The 21,183-nt window shown below is 48.8% G+C and overlaps 1 protein-coding gene across 1 annotated transcript in view; it reads right to left on the bottom strand.

The window, feature by feature from the left end:
- Window positions 1-21,183, bottom strand: part of LOC142750361 (uncharacterized) — a 69,974-nt gene that overhangs the window by 37,124 nt on the left and 11,667 nt on the right. The window contains exons 5-6 of the mRNA XM_075859358.1: window positions 19,537-19,672; window positions 18,701-18,807 (exon numbers count right to left, since the gene is read on the bottom strand). Coding sequence (XP_075715473.1) covers window positions 18,701-18,807; window positions 19,537-19,672 — 243 coding nt within the window. The remainder of the gene's footprint in view (window positions 1-18,700; window positions 18,808-19,536; window positions 19,673-21,183) is intronic.

Below are 21,183 nucleotides of genomic sequence, written 5' to 3'. Positions count from 1 at the left end.
CTGGCTGTAATGTCCGTGGCTGCGGGCTGTCAGCTCCAATCCTCTCCCGACAGCCGCAGCCACGAGTCAGCAAGCACTGGCCCCAGCACCCGCTTCCACTCACCTCAGCCGGATCCCGTAGGGTGCACGCGCACGCTCATGCCCGCTCTTAAAGGGGCAGCGTGTTCACCGGACTTTTGATTAATTTGACCCGTAAGTACCCTGGACTATTAGAGGGGTCCAGCCCCGTGCTTCTATGCCTGAGCGTTGTTGATGTTTCCTAGTTTGTCTATGTGATGGCCTCCTTGCATTCCATACCATCCTGGTCGAGCACTGTGCTGTGCCAAAGTCGTGTCGTACTGTATTCCACGTCTGACCTGCTTCACCTCGCCTGACGTATATCTGCTGCCTAGTCCAAGCCGAGCCTGCCCTGCTGTTGTCTGAGCTGCCAAAGGTACCTATACGAACTATAGACATTCACCCGCGCCCTGTTGGCTAGCTGCCTTACTGCGAAGGCGGTACGGCCCAGTGGGTCCACAGACCTTTGTGACACTGGTCATTGCTGCTTAATAATCAATGCTTTGTATTTTATGGTGAGGTGGAGCATGGGACGTTTTTGTTTGAGATGGGTTGTTCTGTTTACCCCTGGGTATATTAACATCTATACCACTGATGCTGCTCTGTGTATATGACCTGTTCTACTTTGTTCATTTATATATATTTATGTGATATCACGTATTGTTATTTATTATTAATAAAGATTTCTATTTTTTGATACGTCGTAGATATATATATTCTTTCATTCTATTCTAGGAAATGCAAAAATAACAGAAATTCCGCCATTGTTTTTTGCATTTTTTTCCTGCTGTTTACCATACGGTAAAAATAACATGTTAACTTTATTCTATGGGTCTGCATGAATGTTGCGATTATAAATATGTATATTTGTTTTTACGTTTAAGTACTTCTTAAGATTAAGAACTTGTTTTACGGAAAAACATCTGTCATGCCCATGGCCGAGGGCCGTCTTGTTCACTCCCCTCCTGATGCCTGCAGCCATGGAACTGTGAGCGATGGTCCCCATCTTCTCCTCAGGAGACGCCAGTGCTCACTTCCGCTTCTCTCGGCCGGGTCCCGGCTCGTGCCCACTCTTAACGGGCTAGCGCGCACACCTGAAATTAGTACTAACTTAGCCCATGAGCACCCTGGACTATAAGAAGGGCCCAGCCCCTTCCTGCAATGCTTGAGCGTTGTTGTCATACCCAAAGTTTGTCTAAGCAAATGGTCTCCTAGTGTTCCCTGTTCCTGTACCTGTGTCCCGTGCTATCCTGGTCAAGTGCCATGCTGAGCTGAAGTTGTGCTGTGCTGTATACCACGCCTGACCTGCTACACCACGCATGACGCCTGCCTGCTGCCTAGTCCCAGCTAAGCCTGTCTTGCTACTGTCCGAGCTGCCACAGGTACACTATACGAACTATAGACTGTGACCTGCATCCTGTTGGCCAGCTACCATACCGTCAAGGCGGTACGGCCCAGTGGGTCCAAGTACCCAACGTGACAACATAATTTTTGTGGTGTTGCATTCCAAGATCATTTGCGGGATGCGTGTATATTGTTATATTTTATATTATTACTACTTTTGGGTGCATATAATTTATTCATTATTATATTTTAGGGGACAGGGAATGCAAAGAAAACTGCACTTCTGACATTTTTTTATGTCGTTTTTTTCATCCCATGCGCGGTGTGGTATAACTAACAAGTTATATTTGTTCTACGGGTCATTCGAATTGCAACATGTCCAAATATGTATTTCTTATGGATTACCGTTTGTAAAAAAAATAATAATAGTTTTCAGGGTTTTTATTTGTTTATTCTTTGCTGGGAGACTTCTTTTTTTTTATCCCACTTGGAGACTTGAATAAACGATCATTTGATCACTTTTATAATACTTTGGAATATATAGTATTTCAAAAGCATTAATGCCTGTCAGTGATAAACTAACAGGCAACTGCTTAGGAATGGCATTATATACAGGTATCGATGGCAGACCTGGCAGAATTTGTTAGGCCCCCAGCTACCATGGTAACCCATCTGCGCCTTGTGATTACTTTGCAGAGTGCCAATGGGATGACAGAGGGAGGAGCTCCCTCCCTCTGTCAAACATCTTAGATGACACAGTCCCTATTGACCATGGCATCTAAGGGGTTAAACTGCAAGGATCGAAGTTATCTCTGATCCCAGGATTTGCGGCAGGAACATAGAAGTGTACTGGAGCTGAGGTCCTTTGAATATAGTGTCAGTGCCCGCGTGATCAGAGCATCGTAATAGTATGGTGCTTGTCCTCTGTTGTGAGGGCTTGTCGGCATCTCGCTCACAGGAGTCGCCAACACACCCGGCTGCACTCTCCTGGCTCTAGGGTGCGCTTGCTCGTTCCTGGCTTTAAAGGGCCAGCACGTGCACCAACAAAATGTTCCCTAATCTATCCCCTTTCATCCTGGACTTTCCACTCCTTGCCTGAGCGTGGTTGTTGTATTCCCATGTTCAGGGCCGCCATCAGGGGGGTATTAGGGGTACTACTGTAGGGGGCCCGGCCAAACTTAATTGAAAGGGGGGCCTGGCAACTGCCGCGACTTGCCTTTGGTAGAAAAAAACAGGCCCCTGCAATGGGGCCTGTTCTTTTCACCAAAGCAATGTCGTGAGCTGCGGGCCCCCCTCTCGTCAAACACCGCCGTGAGCTGCGGGCCCCCCTCTCTAACACCGCCGCGAAACACCGCGCTCGTTACCGCAAACGCACGCGAACGACCGGACACGCCGGAAAGCAACCCGCTCGTGCCCGCCGCCGAGAGGGATGCGGTGCGCACGCACTAAAAGTACAGCGACCACTCAACTGGGAAGAACAGCCAGGACAGCGGCGCACAGTCTAATTACCTGCTGGCACGCCTCCGACTCCGCCTCCGCCTCCTCATCCTCCTCCTCGGCCTCCTCGTCCAGCGCCTTCTCGTCCGACTCCGCCTCCTCGTCCGACTCCGCCTCCTCCTCCTTCTTCTCCAGAGCGTAGCTGCGTAAGGAGAGGGGGAGTAGTCCAGTTCTTGCGCGGCGGCAGGAGTTCTTCGATCCCCGCCATTGCCTGGAGGTGAAGGACGACATCTGGACCGAAGACATCGCCTGACGAGGACTGGAGTGGGAGCATCTCTTCTGACACAGTGAGTAAAATGTCTCAAAGTGCTGTTTATGTATGGCCCTGTTCACACAGAGTATTTTGCAGGCCGAAAAAATCTGCCTCAAAATTCCTTAAAGAATTTTGAGGCAGATTTTGACCTGCCCACACTATCTTGCCGCGTTTTTTGCTGCGTTTTTTGCCTGCGGCGATTGAGGACAGCAGACAAAAAACGCAGGGAAAAATGCATTTTCTGCCTCCCATTGATTTCGATGGGAGGTCAGAGGCGGAACAGCGGCAAGAAAGGACGTGCTGCTTTTTCTTTTTTCCGCGACTGGCTCCCATTGATTTCAGATTAAATCAATGGGAGGCGGTTTTGGAAGTTTTTTGGTGCTGATTCTGACGCAGTGTCCGAGTCAATATCAAGGCCCAAAAACTCTGTGAACTGGGCCTTATTGTTAGGGCTTATTCAGACGAACGTGTAATACGTCCGTGCAACGTGCGTGATTTTCACGCGCCTCGCACGGACCTATGTTACTCTATGGGGCCGTTCAGACTGTCAGTGATTTTCACGCAGCGTATGTCCGTGTGTCCGCTGCGTAAAACTCACGACATGTCCGATATTTGTGCATTGTTCGCGCATCACGCACCCATTGAAGTCAATGGGTGCATGAAAATCACGCCCAGCACTGCCGCAGCAGTATAAACTATGAATGAAAACAGAAAAGCACCACGTGCTACAAACATACAAACATACAGAGTGTCATAATGATGGCGGCTGCGCGAAAATCACGCAGCCACGCATCATACGCTGCAGACACACGGAGCTGTTATGGACATTTTGCATGCGCAAAACGCCACGTTTTTGCGCACGCAAAAAGCACACGCTCGTGTAAATCCGGCCTTAGGGTAGGAACACACTAGGCATGAACACTGCGGATTTTATGCAACACATTTTATTGTGGAAAATCTGCAGCGTATTACAGTCGCAGCAGAGTGGATGAGATTTGAACAAATCTCATCCGCACGCTGCAAAAATAATTGACCTGCAGTGAGGCTTTTTAAGCCGCAGCATGTCAATTTATGCTGTGGAATCGCTGCTCCTTTGTTGCGGAAATGCTGCGGTTCTGCCGCAAAAATCACAAAAGAGAAAAAAAAAAGGTACTTTTTTACATTTATAAAAAAGTTTAGACTTACCCCGGTCGTAGTCCTGTTGACGCGATCCTCTATTCTTAGCGCAGCCCGGCCTCCTGTCATGACGTTTCATCCCATGTGACTGCTGCAGCGGTCACATGGTCTACAGCGTCATCCCAGGAGGCGGGGCTACGTTCAGAAGAGAGAGACGCGTCACCTACACTACGGCCGGGGTAAGTCTAAACTTTTTTTTTCCCTGCAGGATTCCCGCAGCGGACACGCCTCCCGAAACCTGCGCCACTATTTGGTGCGGTTTTGCTGGCAGAATTCCCTGCGGCTACCGGGGCGGATAAGCTGTGTAGTTTTACTCAGCATATCCGCCTAGTGTGTCCCTTATGATGTCGCTCCTGGAGCTGCTGCCGGTCTCTAAATAGGCAGTTGGTTCAGTAGAATTTGGAATTATTTTTTTTTGTGAACCAGCTTAAAAAAATACAAAACTTTTGTGTTAGGGCCTGTTCACATCACCGTTCACTTCCGCTCCGGGGTTCCGTCTGAGGTTTCTGTCGGGTGAACCCCGCAACGGAAAGTGAAAGTGACAGCACAGCTTCCGTTTCAGTCACCATTGATCTCAATGGTGACGGAAACATCGCTAATGGTTTCCGTTCGTCACCATTCCGGCAGGTTTTCGGACGGAATCAATAGCGGAGTCGACTGCGCTAATGCTGACGGAAACGGAAGCTGTGCTGTCACTTTCACTTTCCGTTGCGGGGTTCACCCGACGGAAACCTCAGACGGAACCCCGGAGCGGAAGCGAACGGTCATGTGAACAGGCCCTAACACAAAAGTTTTGTATTTTTTTAAGCTGGTTCACAAAAAGAAATAATTCCAAATTCTACTGGACCAATTTCCTATTTAGAGACCGGCAGCAGCTCCAGGAGCGACATCATAAGGGTAGGAACACACTAGGCGGATATGCTGAGTAAAACTACACAGCTTATCCTCCCCGGTAGCCGCAGGGAATTCCGACAGCAAAACCGCACCAAATAGTGGCGCAGGTTTCATGACGCATGTCCGCTGCAGGAATCCTGCAGGGAAAAAAAAGTTTAGACTTACCCCGGCCGTAGTCCTGGTGACGCATCTCTCTCTTCTGAACGTAGCCCCGCCTCCTGGGCTGACGCTGTAGACCATGTGACCGCTGCAGCAGTCACATGGTATGAAACGTCATGACAGGAGGCCGGGCTGCGCTAAGAATAGAGGATCGCGTCACCAGGACTACGGCCGGGGTAAGTCTAAACTTTTTTATAAATTTAAAAAAGTACCTTTTTTTTTTTTTTTCTCATGTGTGATTTTTGCGGCAGAACCGCAGCATTTCCGCAACAGAGGAGCAGCGATTCCACAGAATAAATTGACACGCTGCGGCTTAAAAAGCCACACTGCAGGTCCATTTTTTTTGCAGCGTGTGGATGAGATTTGTTCAAATCTCATCCACTCTGCTGCGACTGTAATACGCTGCGGATTATCCACAATAAAATGTGTTGCATAAAATCCGCAGCGTTCATGCCTAGTGTGTTCCTACCCTAAGGCCGGATTTACATGAGCGTGTGATTTTTGCGTGCGCAAAAACGTGGCGTTTTGTGCATGCAAAAGGTCCATAACAGCTCCGTGTGTCTGCAGCGTATGATGCGTGGCTGCGTGATTTTCGCGCAGCCGCCATCATTATGACACTCTGTATGTTTGTAGCACGTGGTGCTTTTCTGTTTTCATTCATAGTTTATACGGCTGCGGAAGTGCTGGCCCTGATTTTAATGCACCCATTGACTTCAATGGGTGCGTGATGCGCGAACAATGCACAAATATCGGACATGTCGTGAGTTTTATGCAGCGGACACACGGACACATGCTACGTGAAAATCACTGACAGTCTGAACGGCCCCATAGAGTAACATAGGTCCGTGCGAGGCGCGTGAAAATCACGCACGTTGCACGGACGTATTACACGTTCGTCTGAATAAGCCCTAACAATAAGGCCCAGTTCACAAAGTTTTTGGGCCTTGATATTGACTCGGACACTGCGTCAGAATCAGCACCAAAGAACTTCCAAAACCGCCTCCCATTGATTTAATCTGAAATCAATGGGAATCAGTCGCGGAAAAAAGAAAAAGCATCACGTCCTTTCTTGCCGCGGTTCTGCCTCTGACCTCCCATCGAAATCAATGGGAGGCAGAAAATGCATTTTTCCCTGCGTTTTTTGTCTGCTGTCCTCAATCGCCGCGGGCAAAAAACGCGGCAAGATAGTGTGGGCAGGTCAAAATCTGCCTCAAAATTCGGTGCGCGGTTCCAGGCGGTCGCGGGTGCGCATGCGCGGGAGTTTGCGGGTGCGCGCGATCGGTCGCACTGGCGGCAGTGTTTGACGGCCCCCATGACGACCCCCATGCCACCCAGGGCCGCCATCAGGGGGGGTATTATGGGTACTGATGTGAGAGGCCCGGCCAAACCTAATTGAAAGGGGGGCCCGCAGCTCACGACATTCTTTTGGTGAAAAAAACAAGCCCCATTGCAGGGGCCTGTTTTTTTTTCTACCAAAGGCAAGTCGCGGCAGTTGCCGGGCCCCCCTTTCAATTAGGTTTGGCCGGGCCTCTCACATCAGTACCCATAATACCCCCCCTGATGGCGGCCCTGGGTACCATGATATAGTGCTGGACGGAGTACCGTTAACAGGCGGTGCCACGGTAGGGGGGCCCAGAAAATTTAGCTGTAGGGGGCCCTGAAATTCCTGATTGCGGCCCTGCCCATGTTAGTCTAGCAAATGGTCCCCTAGTTGCATCCTACTTCCTGTATCTTGTATCCCATAACTGTGCTTGTTCCTGAGCTGTATCTAATTTTGGAGTTGCATTGCCATCTGCCACATGACCTGCCTAAGTAGAGTCATGTGTTAATGAACCTTCCCTTACCAATCCTATCCCTCCACCCCCACCTTTAAGAAAGACACGTGACACCGAGGTTGGATGTGAAATGGCCACAGCAGCCGTTTATTAATTTCACAGTTTTATAAAAACAATTTAAATCCGAAACCTTCGGATAACTAGTTAGGAATCCACCAGAGAATTCCTTCTAATAATTCACATGACCCAACATGGGTCAGAATCGTAAATAACAATTTTAACGTTAACATTAACCCGAGCAGAGGAAGTCCTTGAAGCCCTTTCAGATATTCCTTTTTTAAGAACACACCGAGTTAGCCATCTGCAAACCACCAATTACCTCCAGCCGTAAACCAGCTCGGAAGCACCGTTCACCTCTGCAGATGGCTCCAACCACTAGAAGTCCACTTCAAGGGGATAACACCCGATGAAGCCCTCAAGTGATATACCGACCACTAGAAGTCCACTTCAAAGGGATAACACCCGATGGAGCCTTCAAGTGATATGCCTTCCACCAGAAGACCACTTCAAAGGGATAACACCCGATGAAGTCTTCAACCATGTACCTTTTTTGGGGGACGCATACCCCCGATGCGACCCCCCACCATTTTGTACTGACTGGCCTCAAGGACTCCCCCCGCCACAGCGAAACAGGCCTTGACCACCTTAAGCCTGTGAGTTCCGCCACACCACCACCGCCCTTTCTATTCCCTCTGCTATCGCCAAGCTCCAAAGATCAATGCCAACCTCGGTCAGATGAACCCCATCACTCCTCCAGAAGTTCCCCACTCCTGACTCCAAATCCCTGTGCCGCACGCAAATGCCCCCGTTTTTTGCTACAAAACGGGACACCGCCCGATTAACCTTAATGCGAGCCTTATTGACTCTCTCCACTGACCTAGCCAACCGCCAATGTTTCCTTGGTACTATGTCCGACCACACTATTACCAACTTGGGATAAGAAACCCACAAACACAACATATCGTGTTTGATATCCCGCACCAACTCACGAAAGGGGAGGACTCCTAAGTCATTCCCACCCACGTGCAACACTAAGACCTCCGGAACCCTATCAAGCCGGGCATATGTCTGGAATTCCGCCAACACCCTTCTCCAAGACATACCTCTAAATCCCAGCCAATGCACAACCGCATCCTGTCGCGGAATGCGCAACTGGCGACCGTCCGGGCGGACATCCGCCCTCAAAGCCCCCCAGTGCACGTAAGAATGACCCAGCAACCACACCAAACACGGAGGCGAATCTGAAACGGAAAAAACAATTAGACACCACCATATAAACATTTCTTAAGCGTTAACAACAAACCTCATAACAAATGGGGGCGGACATAGGACTTAAATCTGTTGGACTCCCAACGACCAATGCGCCGCACCCCTTCATCATCCAACCCCCAGCGCCCCGCTTCAGTTGCTGCGCCAATCCTGAAGGAATGAGATGAATATGAGCCCGCCGCGACACCAACCGCCGTCAGACATTTTTTAAATACAGCTCCAAACTGAAACCTGGACAAAAACGACCCGTCCACATGACGTAACAAAGGCAAATCTGGAGACCCCGCTTGCGGCTTAAAATCCTGCATGCACTCTACTGGGCACATAACCGACCCCGGGATGGTGAACAAAACTATCAGCTTACCCTTCCCTAATTGGTCAGTTTTTGACCGACGCAACCATACCTCCAGCCGATCTGCGAATAGGCTCACCTCCCCAGATCTCAGCCCCCCTGCCTGTTTGGTACTTGGCGACACCAACTCACCTATTCTAAATGCCCCAAAGAACGCTAACGAAAAAGCTAACCGAAACAAACCCATTTCGTCTGAAGAACGACAGACCGATGCTAATGAACCGCCCAACGAGCTAAGCAACGCAAACGACACAGGCCTTCTACTATCCGCCTCCACTCTACCTCGGCGCAACCCCTTCAAAGCCTGTAACACCAGAAATTCCTTCGATACATCCTGAAAGCCTCGCAACTTAAAACCAAACGCCACCGCAGATATGAACCGGTTCACCTTTGCCAATGAAAACCCCGCCTCCCAGGCGTCCCCTAACCAGTACAAAAGTGCCACCAACCTGTCTCTATTCGTATTGACGTCACCCAACTCTCTTACCCACTCCTCCCACTGCCTCCAACAAGCAGAATAAGCACTCCACGTCGTGCGCGCCAAAGACCTTTGTACCAGTTGTTCTACGGGACCGAGACCAGATCCCAAAGATGTTCCGGACAAGCCAAACCGAGACGTTCCGCTCCCGGTGCCAATTGCCGAAACCGGTCCCACTGCGAGCGAGAAAGAGCATCAGCGATACAATTCCGTACTCCCGGCACATGCACCGCCACCACCCACGCGTTCAACGACAAACACACCAACACTAAATGTCGCAACAATTGAACTACCGGAGGAGAGGACGCCGTGATGTTATTAATGGCCAGCACCACCCCCATGTTGTCGCAGTAAAAACGAACCTTCTTATCCCTGAGCCTGTCCCCCCAAATGGTCGCCGCCACCATGATGGGGAACAGCTCGAGCAGGGCCAGATTCCGCGTGAGTCCACTGGACACCCAACTAGCCGGCCATTGACCTGCGCACCACGGACCTCCCCCGTAAGCTCCAAAACCGCCCGCCCCAGCCGCATCCGTAAAAATATTCAAATCACTCGTATCCTGCGCTGGGGCCATCCATAGCGAGCGACCATTGTACTGGCCCAAGAAGTCATCCCAAACCTGAAGATCAGCTCGATGCTCCTCCTTGAGCCGCACAAAATGATGCGGCGCACGCACTCCCGCCGTTGCCGCCGCCAACCGCCTACTAAACACCCTCCCCATTGGCATAATCCGGCAGGCGAAATTCAACTTTCCCAGCAGCGACTGAAGCTCCCGCAGCGTCATTTTCTTCAGTCTACAAGCCCGCCGTACCTCCAGCCTCAAAGCACCCAACTTATCCTCAGGGAGACGACACTCCATTGCCACCGAATCTATTTCAATTCCCAAAAAACAAATAGTCGCTACCGGGCCCTCCGTTTTTTCTGGCGCCAAAGGGATCCCAAAATCCCTCGCCACCTTCTGTAGCGCATAAAGCAAATTACCGCAAACCGGCGAACCCCCCGGGCCAACGCACAAAAAATCATCTAAGTAATGGATCAACGAGTCGACCCCGGATACTCCCCTCGTTACCCACTCCACGAAGCTACTAAACGCCTCGAAGTATGCACAAGAAAGGGAACACCCCATCGGAAGGCACCGATCCACGTAAAAAGCCCCATTCCAAAAACAACCCAACAGCCGTTGGCTTTCTGGATGAACTGGCAACAACCTGAACGCCGCCTCGATGTCGGTTTTCGCTAGCAGCGCGCCTGGACCCGCAGCCCGCACTAAACCCACCGCCTTATCGAATGAGGTATAGACTACGGAGCACAACTCGTGATCAATCCCGTCATTTACTGACGAACCCTTGGGATACGATAAGTGTTGAATCAAACGAAATTTTCCGGGCTCGCGCTTAGGAACAATACCCAACGTGGACACAACTAAATCTTTTACTGGCGAATCAACAAAAGGCCCCGACATGCGACCCAACGCAACTTCTTTTAACAATTTTTCCGACACGACCTTGGCATGCAAGTAAGCCGATTTTAAATTCCTCCGCGTAACCGGAACCTCATAAGGAGGCGGAGGAATAACAAAACCAACACAAAACCCCTCGTAAAGCAACTTAGCCGCCGCCCTATCCGGATACTCATTTAGATAAGGGGCCATCTTTTCCACCTTCACCGGTGACACCCCCTTGACCAGCCGCGGAGGACTGGTTCCCTGACCTCTTTTTTCGCAGACATTTTGCCGCCCCGTGTGATGCACCATTACACTCGGAACACACGTGCTTGAACTTGCACGTGGCCCCGAACTTACACTGGCCTTCATTAAATTGCCAGTAAAAACCCGCCTTTCCCCCGCCGCCTTGTCCAACCTGACTAGACTGGCCTCCTTGGCCGCCGCTCCCGGGAAAGGACTGCCTAACCGGAGCCGTAACCCGTAACCAGAGAGCAATATCCTTCTGGTCCCACCGAATCGCCGGCCGAACCGCTTTCCGCTGACGGAATTGCTCATCGTATCGCAGCCACGCCTGACCCCCATACGCCCTATGAGCCTCCCCAATGGCATCAAAATAACAAAACAACGCCGAACAATTTTCCGGCGCCTTTTCCCCTATCACACTAGCCAATATGGCGAACGCCTGCGACCAATTAACGAACGTCTGCGGGATAAGCCTATACCGCCGCCGTTCCTCCTCGTCCTTTTTACTCTCGTCCCGCTTGCTCTTATCCAAATTAAATTTAGCGAGCGGCAAGAGAGAAAAAATCTCAACATATTCGTCCTTCCAGATCCGCTCACGCACCTCCTGCTTTAAATGCGCCCCCAACGGACCTTCGAAACAAACATACACCTCCCCACGAGCACGATCATCAATACGCACCCGATCGCCATCTTTTTGTGCCTCGGTCTGTACCGACACCGCGACCGCCTCTCTAACCGCCGTCACGGGCCGCGCCTGTAACAATCCCGCGTCCCTGGGGCCCTCCCACACTACCGCCGGGGACACCTCCGCGACTACCGACACCGCCGCCCTATCTAGGCGCCCGACCAGCTCCCTCAAGCAACCCACTAAGTCTGCCAGACCCGCGCCATCGCGCCCGCCCGCGCCACTACCGGCCACCGATGCGACGCTAGCAGCCCCCCCGCCGACACCCGACATAAAAATCGCTGGATATGACAATGATGGAGTTATACACTCACCGGGCCGCACAGGCGCTGTGTTCCCGTCAGCCGGACCATCCTGACCTCGACGATACGCGTCCAGTTCACCTTCCTCCAGCTCTTCTCTCGCAGACGACTGGCCATCCCACCGACATCTTCGGATCGGAGATGATGAAGCGCTGACCGATGGGCCGGCAACCTGCCGCCCGACCGCTGGAACCCAGACTTCCGACCGGACCTGTTGCCTCAACGTCGCTGCAGATCTAGGCGCCCGTCTTGATGATCCTGAAGAAGCCTGCCCCCTGGCCGGAACATCACCAGGCGGGGCGGCCGTACCTTGTCCTCCAAATCTTCCATCCGATGGGGGAGGGGTGACAGGGAGCCCGGCCTGCGACTCCCTGCTTACCGCCGGACCCCGTCGCGGCTTGGGATTCCTGCCAGGACGCAGGGCCTGGGAAGGGGCGGTCCTCCCAGCTGCCTGGCCTGCAGCGTCCGTGATCGGGCTCCCTCTGCGACGCCGTGTCCGCGGGACTGCCTCAGGACTGAGGCGCTCTGGAGGTCGGGACCGCCGGGAGGGACGAGTCGACCCGGCCTGAGTCGCCGTCACCCCCGGCAACGCTCTCTGCCTGCTCCGAGCAGGAGCGGTTGTTGCCGACTCCCCCCCCGCCGCCATAGTCATGCTAGGAAGGGGGCCGGGGGAGGGGAGCCTGTCCCCTGCAACAGACCCCGAACGCCGGGCCTGACGTGGCGAAACGGCGTCCGGGATCCTCGTTAGTGCAGCCACGGTCTCTTCCAGCCATCCGGGACCGTGGTGCACAGCAGCGGCACGCAGCCGCTCTAATAATACTGCCTCCGACATGGTTAGTAGCGCGGGCAACAGGGAGCTTGTCTTTCCCTGTGCTACTCCTCCCGCTGCTTCCGGCTCAATGCCGAAAACAGCGGGAAGCGCAGCAACGGCCCCCTGACTCCTCCTTGTCCCTCCTCCAACTCCCTCCAACTCTCCCCTACCTATTAACCCTTTTCCTACCAGGGAGGTCATGGAGGCTTCCCCTTAAGCCCTGCAGGCTGCGTCCAGCCCCTTCTTTCAGTGTCGTCTGCCACGTCAAGCATTATCTGTGCCAAGTGTCTACTACACCACGTGCCTGCTTCTCAGAGTATCTGCCGGATCATCTTGCCAGGTAATCTACCCCAGAGACTGTTACTGACTGTTGTTTTGGCCAGCTGCTACTCCGCTATGGCGGAGCGGCCTAGTGGGTCCACATACCCCACAGGCGTGACATCCTCTGAGAACTCCTGCCAGTGCCGTACTATTACGTCAAGGGAATAATGAGTCTTGGACGCCCATGTTCAACGGTTGTCCTTCCTTGAAACACTTTTGATAGAGACTAACCTCTGCATACATGATACACCCCAAATGACCAGTCATTTCAGAGATCTTCTGACCCAGTCGTCTAGCCATAACAATTTGGTCTTAGTAAAAGTTGTTCAGCTACTTTTTCTAAACACATCAACTTCAGGAACTGACTGTTCACTCTCTGCTTAATATATCTTCCCCCATCACAGGTGCCCTTGTTTCAAGAACTGACTGTTCAGTTGCTGATATATATATATATATATATATATATATATATATATATATATATATATACCCCTTGACAGGAGCCTTTGTAACGAGATAATGTTATTCATTTCACCTGTTAGTGGTTTTAATGTTATGGCTGAATGGTCTATGCTGTATGTATGTGTGCTTGTTGCGAGTGTAAACCTGTGCCTGACTGTCCAAATGAGTGTTAGTGACTGTATGCTTGTCCTTGACTGTATGTATGACTGCAAATGACCCTCTGCCTAACCGTTGCTGTTCGTATAGCAGGATCCATGCACTCTCAGCTCCTGTCAGGTTATTTGTGGACAAGTAGTTGGGAAAACAGATAATGATGGAGCTTGAGGGGGTAAGTAATCCACTGGACACTAGGTTCTTGGCTCAGAAATGTGCCCATTAGCCAGTTCACTTCCATAGACCACCAGGGATGTTCCCATCAATCCCTACACTACAAAGGAACACCAAAGATAGTATCACATGCAACAGAAGTTTTCTGCTGTAGACAAGACCTCAAAAATCCACTGCAAAATCCAAATGTGTTAAACTCTGTTCATGCTGCCATTAGAGGCTCTGCTCGGGTCCCTCCATCTGCAGTATCATCAGATTTTTACGGGAAGAATAGCACTGCATGCATCACAATGTTTCCCATTAAAAAAATGGTTTAGAGGCTGTGTTCGGGGGCCTCAATTAGCAAAATCATCATATTTCACGAGAAGAATAGCACTGCATACATCGCAATGCTTCCTGTCAAAACTATTGAACCTGACGAACCCCATTGTAAGGCCCCATGCACACGAACGTAATTACGGGCCCATAGACTTCTATTGGCCACGGGTACCTTTCCGTATGCTTACGGGAAGGTGCCCGTGCCGTTGAAAAATATAGAACATGTCCTATTTTAGGCCGTAATTACGGCACGGGCAGGCCCATAGAAGTCTATGGGGCTCCCGTAATTACGTGTGACTTTGTGTGTGCACCCATAATTACGGTAGCGTTGCTAGGCGACATCAGTGGATAGTCACTGTCCAGGGTGCTGAAAGAGTTAAACGATCGGCAGTAACTCTTTCAGCACCCTGGACAGTGGCTACCAATCACAATATAGATCAACCTGTAAAAAAAAAAGCCGTTCATACTTACCCAGAACTCCCTGCTTCTTCCTCCAGTCCGGCCTCCTGGGATGACGTTACAGCCCATGTGACCGCTGCAGCCAATTACTGGCTGCAACGGTCACATGGACTGCCGCGTCATCCAGGGAGGTCGGACTGGATGTCAAGAGAGGGACGCGTCACCAAGACAACGGCCGGGTAAGTATGAATTTATTTTACTTTTATTACGGAAAGGGCTGCCCCTTCTCTTTATCCTGCACTGATAGAGAGAAGGGGCTGCCGATTAGTGCAGTGCAATTTTGCAGCGAAAACGTGCCCGTAAATACAGGTGGAATACTAGTGACACCGTACCCGTATTTACGGGCACGGGTCCGTTAATACTGGTGCAATACGGGTCGAATACGTGTGACCAAGGACCCGTATTTACGCCAGTATTTACGGGAGGACAAAAATATGTTAGTGTGCATGAAGCCCAAGTCAATGGTTTCTGTCGGCAACCATTGATATAATTGAACGACGGATCCAACAATGCGCCGTGGTTTCCATTATAAACTAAAACCATGAGGAAAGTGTTAACATAGCGTTACCAGCGGATTTTGCTATGGATTTTTCTCTGACTTGTGTTTCACCCTTTGCATTGTCAGGCCAGATCTGCAGTAAAATTCTTCAACATATGTACAATAGGCTGTGTTTTTTGTTTTCATAGAATGTAAATAGGAATTATGGCTTGTACACCAAGAGAACTTGTTCCGCCCCTGTTGGGGACGGAAGTCTACCAGTGGTATGACTGTGTTTAATACCAGCTATATTTTAACCATACTTATGCCAAAGTTGCACACTTGCGGCTTAAACTGAAGCTCTAGTTTTGAATCAGTTTTACCGCTTAAAGACCAAGGAATTGTTGGCCTTGAGACCAAAATTATTTTTTGTTTTTCCTTCTCAGCATTCCATCGGTCATACATTTTCTATTTTTATTGTAATGTAGCTGTATGAGGTCTTGTTTTTTGCAGGACAAGTTGACTTTCTTTTGACACAAGAATGTTGACACCCCTCCTAATTATTGAGTTCACGTGTTTTTACCACAGATGCCCAGTTGAATAAAATCAGGCACACAGACATGCAATCATGTTTCACTATCTGGCAGTCTGATCAGTGGCGTAACTACCGCTGTAGCAGCCATGGCATGAGGCGGCATATGCCGCTGCTGGCACGACCTCGCTATGCCCAGTGGCCCCGCTAGCAGCCGCTACAGCTGCTACAGTGGTAGCGACGCCAGATTCAATAGTATCTGCGTCCTTGGGACGCAGTTACTATTGAACACTATGCCTCCCTGCTCTGTAATTTACTAGGCTACAGGCCAAATCACTGGATCACGCCGGCCTATCCTCGGCGTTGAGGATGCTTTGGAGCAGCTCCATTCGTCGTGGGAAAGGGGCCTAGATGAATAATTTTTGTTTTATTTGTTTGGGCGGCGCTATCTACAAGGGGGAGGTGGGGGTGCTATCTACAGGGGGGCTGTATGGCACTATCTACAGGGGGCTCTATAGCACTATCTACAAGGGGGAGATGGGGGCACTATCTACAGGGGGGCTGTATGTCTATTTACAAGGCGGAGGAGGGGGCACTATTTACAAGGGGGGCTGTATGGCACTGTCTACAAGGGGGGATGAGGGGCATTATCTACAGTTGGGAAGGGCAGCACTGTCTACAGGAGGGTACAATCCACAGGGCGGTACTATGTACAAGGAGTCTGATGGACTCCATATTAGCGCCTAGGCTTTTGGAATGGGTTGTCCAACAAGCTCATAGCTGTGATGGTCAGGTGTCCACAAGCTTTTGGCCATATAGTGTAGTTTAAGGATTAATTTATATTTTAAGGCAAATGCAGAAAAAAAAATAGATTTTTCCAAAACTTTTTATTTTATATTCTCCAATCATCTTAAAGGGGTTTTCCAGCTTCTGACAACTGATGACCTATCCACCGGATAGGTCATCAGTACATGATCTGTGGGTGTCCGACACCCGTGCCCCGTACAAGTCAGCTGGTCCGATGCCTCCGTGCACCGGACATACAAGCTGGAATCGGAAGCAGTTAGCTCTGTCCACGGAATAGCGGCCGAGCTGCAGTATTGCAGCTCTGCTCCTATTCAAGTGAATAGGAGCAGACCTGCAGTTCTGCATCACAGCCGCTATTGTATGTACGGAGCCAACTACTTCCTGCTCCGTACAAAGCATTATGTGCCACAAAATCCGGTGCCCGCAGGCCACCGAAATGGCTTATCGGTGCGGGGTCCGGGTGTCGGAAGCACACCAATGGAATACTGATGACCTATCCCGTGGATAGGTCATAAGTTGTCGGAAGGTGAACAACCCCTTTAAGTAACGATATAGATTTACATTGCAGATTGTTACATTTAGGGTATGTGCACACACACTAATTACGTCCGTATTTGACGGACGTATTTCGGCCGCAAGTACCGGACCGAACACAGTGCAGGGAGCCGGGCTCCTAGCATCATACTTATGTACGATGATAGGAGTCCCTGCCTCGCTGCAGGACAACTGTCCCGTACTGAAAACATGATTACAGTATGGGACAGTTGTCCTGCAGCGAGGCAGGGACTCTTAGCATCGTACATAAGTATGATGCTAGGAGCCCGGCTCCCTGCACTGAGTCCGGTCCGGTACTTGCGGCCGAAATACGTCCGTCAATTACGGACGTAATTAGTGTGTGTGCACATACCCTTATGGTGATACCAAATATTTGTATATGATTTGGTGTTATATAACTGCTATGTCGCAAAATGTATAAAATGTACAAATATACAGTGTTTGCATAATTTCTCATAAGGGGATTTGTATAAATAATTTTACATAATTATGTTACATAGTTACTTAACCTCTGAGGACTCCTGCCTGCACCACACTATTATTATAGCAGTTGGCAAGAGATTAAGGATTATATTAGAAGATTGCAAAGTATGTAATTTGCTTATATAATACTATAATCAGTATCTCTCCCTTTACAATCGGCGATCCGAAATTCCCCTGGATCCATAGACGGCAGCCTATATTCCCTTACTACACCGCAGCCATATGCTTTTGTCATTTGATAACAGGTTTTACATCAGCCTATGTCTATAGTTAGATGTATGTGCTCAGTTGTAAAAGGAATGAAAGCAGCACTGTCAAAAATAGAAAAGGGTGAACAACTGAATGTTCCCTTGTAATGGAAAAGGAAAATTGGGGCAGCACTCCAATGTACAGCAAAGAAATGGATCCTTTACTCACCCATATGCATCTAACATTTCAGTCCTACTCATTGGGGCCTGTTTCAGGCCTTGAAAAATATCCCATTGAGAAGGGCTATAATGTTGTATGCAGATGGGTGAATAAAGGATCCTTTTTTCACCTTACGTTGGAGTGCTGCATCAATTTTCCTTTTCTATTTCTGAATTTGGATTTAGATAGTGGCATCAACAATAGGATAGTTGTTGCAATTCACGCCTTTACCCCTACAGCTCGACTCCTGGGGGAAGAAACAGATTTGTCTTGCATGTGTTCTATAAACTGGCCATATACTATAGATTTTGGACAGCCAATAAGGAAGACTATTTTCTGCCGTATATCGTGACAGGCGGTAAATGAAGGCAAATATCTGTGGAAAAGTTGATTTGCCGTGTTGTCACAACTTTTATCTGTAAGTATGGAGGTTGGATGTTGCCCATAAATCATCATATTATAAAAAGCATCTATATCCATCCAATAGGGCTGAATTAGCATACTGCTCCCGCCTGTGCATATTGCCCTGAGGTCTCTTTCCGAGCGTCGTTCAGAAGGTGAAGTGGCACCTACTGAATCACATTTTAAACAGCTTCTTATAGATGCTCTTTATTAAAGGGGTCTATCTGGTGACACATTCCCCTTAAGATAAAGTAATCTTTCCTGCGTAAGATAGATTGTGAATTTTATATATTATTTTATATGATGTAAGGTGAGGCTTTTTTCCATTCCAACCATACAGAGACCTACCTTATTAGATGCTGTGTCCTGGATACAAGTATCCCTTGAACTGCACTTTACATTTTCATTCAGGGTTAGGTCACTGTTCATAGTTGACTGTTTTAGGTCTGTTTCGCCTTTATTAAAAATTATTATATATATTATAAAGTACTATATAATCTGATTATAAAATGTTCGTCAATATTTAAGCATAGAAGACACATTTATAGACACAAAGAAACTTATATAGCACATGTAAGGCCATATGCCCAATTTGGTTTCGTTCCTTCTTTCTGGAAAGGATGTGCTTCATGAGCAGAGGTCGGTCAGTCAGACGCTCTATATGTGGGTGCTATTGCGATAGGGTGGCTCTTGTGTGTGTTTTGATTACTGTTGCGATAAGGTGGCTCTTCCACACCTCCCAAGTGTCCCTATTATAAATTAAAAATGACCTTGAAAGCCTGTGAAGGGACACACCCCTAACTGGTAACACCCAATTGTCAATTTATTCACATATTTCTAGGAGGAATAACAGAGGAACAACAACGTAGAGTCCTAATAAAAGATGCTCCAGAATTGGTATTTCATGGGGAATTTAAGTATTTACTAAAAGAGAGGACATGTCAGGAGGGGTGACAGTTCCTCTTTGAAAACTATTAAAGAGTATTAACCATGTCCCTTTTTTGACCATTCAAAAATACGAGAGATTTGTGTTTTGGTTGTATAAAGAGATAATCTGTTATGGTGCACAGACCTGCCCAAATCATGTTTCAATGGAGGTGCCCTTCTGGCAACAGAGAATAGACATTACACAGTCAGGTTAAGCCTGTAACTTAAAGTAAAGTAAAATTTCATATTGCCTTTACCTTTGTCATTGGTGTAACAGTCCTCATTAAGTTGCTGTTGTCTACTCTGGTTAATAAGATTGATAAGTCGCTGGTGGGGGGATGAGACAGGTTCCGACATATCTGATAGTTGATAACATTGACAGTTCTGACACTCCTAAACCATATGAGGATTTGCAGAGAATGAAGTAATTAAAACGTTGCTATAGGAGTATAAACAATCTAGTACTTTATCTTAGAACTCTTAGGGCTCATACACATGAAGTTCGTACGGCTGCTTATTATAGACGTACATAGTCCGTCAAGATCCATACGTATGGAGATATTCGCCACTAGAAGCAATGCCATGATTTTCTGTTGGGTTTGTACAAAATGACAGATAAAATTCTCTGTATGAAATTGGAGGCATACAGAGGTACAGTACATGTCCTATGTACACCTATGGCAGCCCTATTCAGGCTCTGTACAAAACGGAGCTGTAATACAGCGTGTGCATGAGCCCTAACACAAAAGTTATGTGAAAATGAAGGTTCATTGTTATACCTCTTCTGATCCAAGGGCATACATACTACAGTGGCAGACCATGTGGCTACTAAGGGCCTATATAGAAGTGGGAGCCCCAGCTCAGACCCAGGGGCCATTTTGTCTGTGCTAAGTTCTCCTGTCCAGGGATGACACATGAAACACAAGGGAGGCCCTATTCTTATTTTGCTCTCCTCTATATACATCCCTGCTGGACCTCCACTAATAGCTAGATTATAGGGGCCTGCAGCACTCTTAAGTGAACTTTCTGCGTTTAGCTGTATCAACAAGATATCCCATCGGAATCAATGGAACTCTAAGACTACATTCACATGAGCGTGACATATTTACGTGCGTAAAAAATGCGCGTAAATCTGTCAGTGTGCATTGCTTTTTAACATCAGTGTGCTTTGCGTGTGGCATGTGTTTTTCAACGCACTTGCAAGCAATTCTTTTTTTTTTTTTCAATGTAATGGATGCGTGAAACACTGACACTGTCTGTGTGCTGTCCGTGGTTTTCACGCACCCATTGACTTCAATGTGAATTAGGGGTTTTATTGCTCTCAGTAAGAGACACAAAATAGCAGTCTTGTGATAAAGACTGTATTACTCTATACCGGTCTAGCCAGTGGCATAGCTATAAGATTTGCATCGGTTGCAAATTGCGATTTGGTACTGAAGCCCATCCCCTCCGCACCACATCTATCCACAGTTACTGTATTAACTGGGGCCTATGTAGTAAACTTCATGGGCCCCTGTTACTACAGTAACATCTCCTTATACTTACCCTTTTGAGTCGGTCCGGGCACAGTACTGAGTCCTGATGCCGTTCAGCGTTCTGGCATTAGGTGCACCGGCCACAACATTTTGACCTTGAACGTCGCTAGGACCCATGCTGTGCCCGACACCGAAGAGGAATTGGCTCAGGAGCGAGAAGGTTGAGTATATGAATAGGGCTAGGGCCCTGTATCTAAGCCTATCATATGTGATACTATCTGTTGTGTCCTGTATTTAAGCCTAACATTTGTGATACTGTCTGCTGGGCCAGTGTATCTAATACGATCATGTGTGATACTGTCCGCTGAGCCAGTGTATCTAATACAATCATGTGTGATACTGTCCGCTGAGCTTCTATATATAATCCTA

This window comes from Rhinoderma darwinii, chromosome 3 (assembly GCF_050947455.1).
Source record: "Rhinoderma darwinii isolate aRhiDar2 chromosome 3, aRhiDar2.hap1, whole genome shotgun sequence".
NCBI classification, from domain to species: domain Eukaryota; kingdom Metazoa; phylum Chordata; class Amphibia; order Anura; family Rhinodermatidae; genus Rhinoderma; species Rhinoderma darwinii.
Note: the sequence above shows the minus strand (reverse complement) of the source record. Positions and strands in the feature narration are given on the sequence as shown.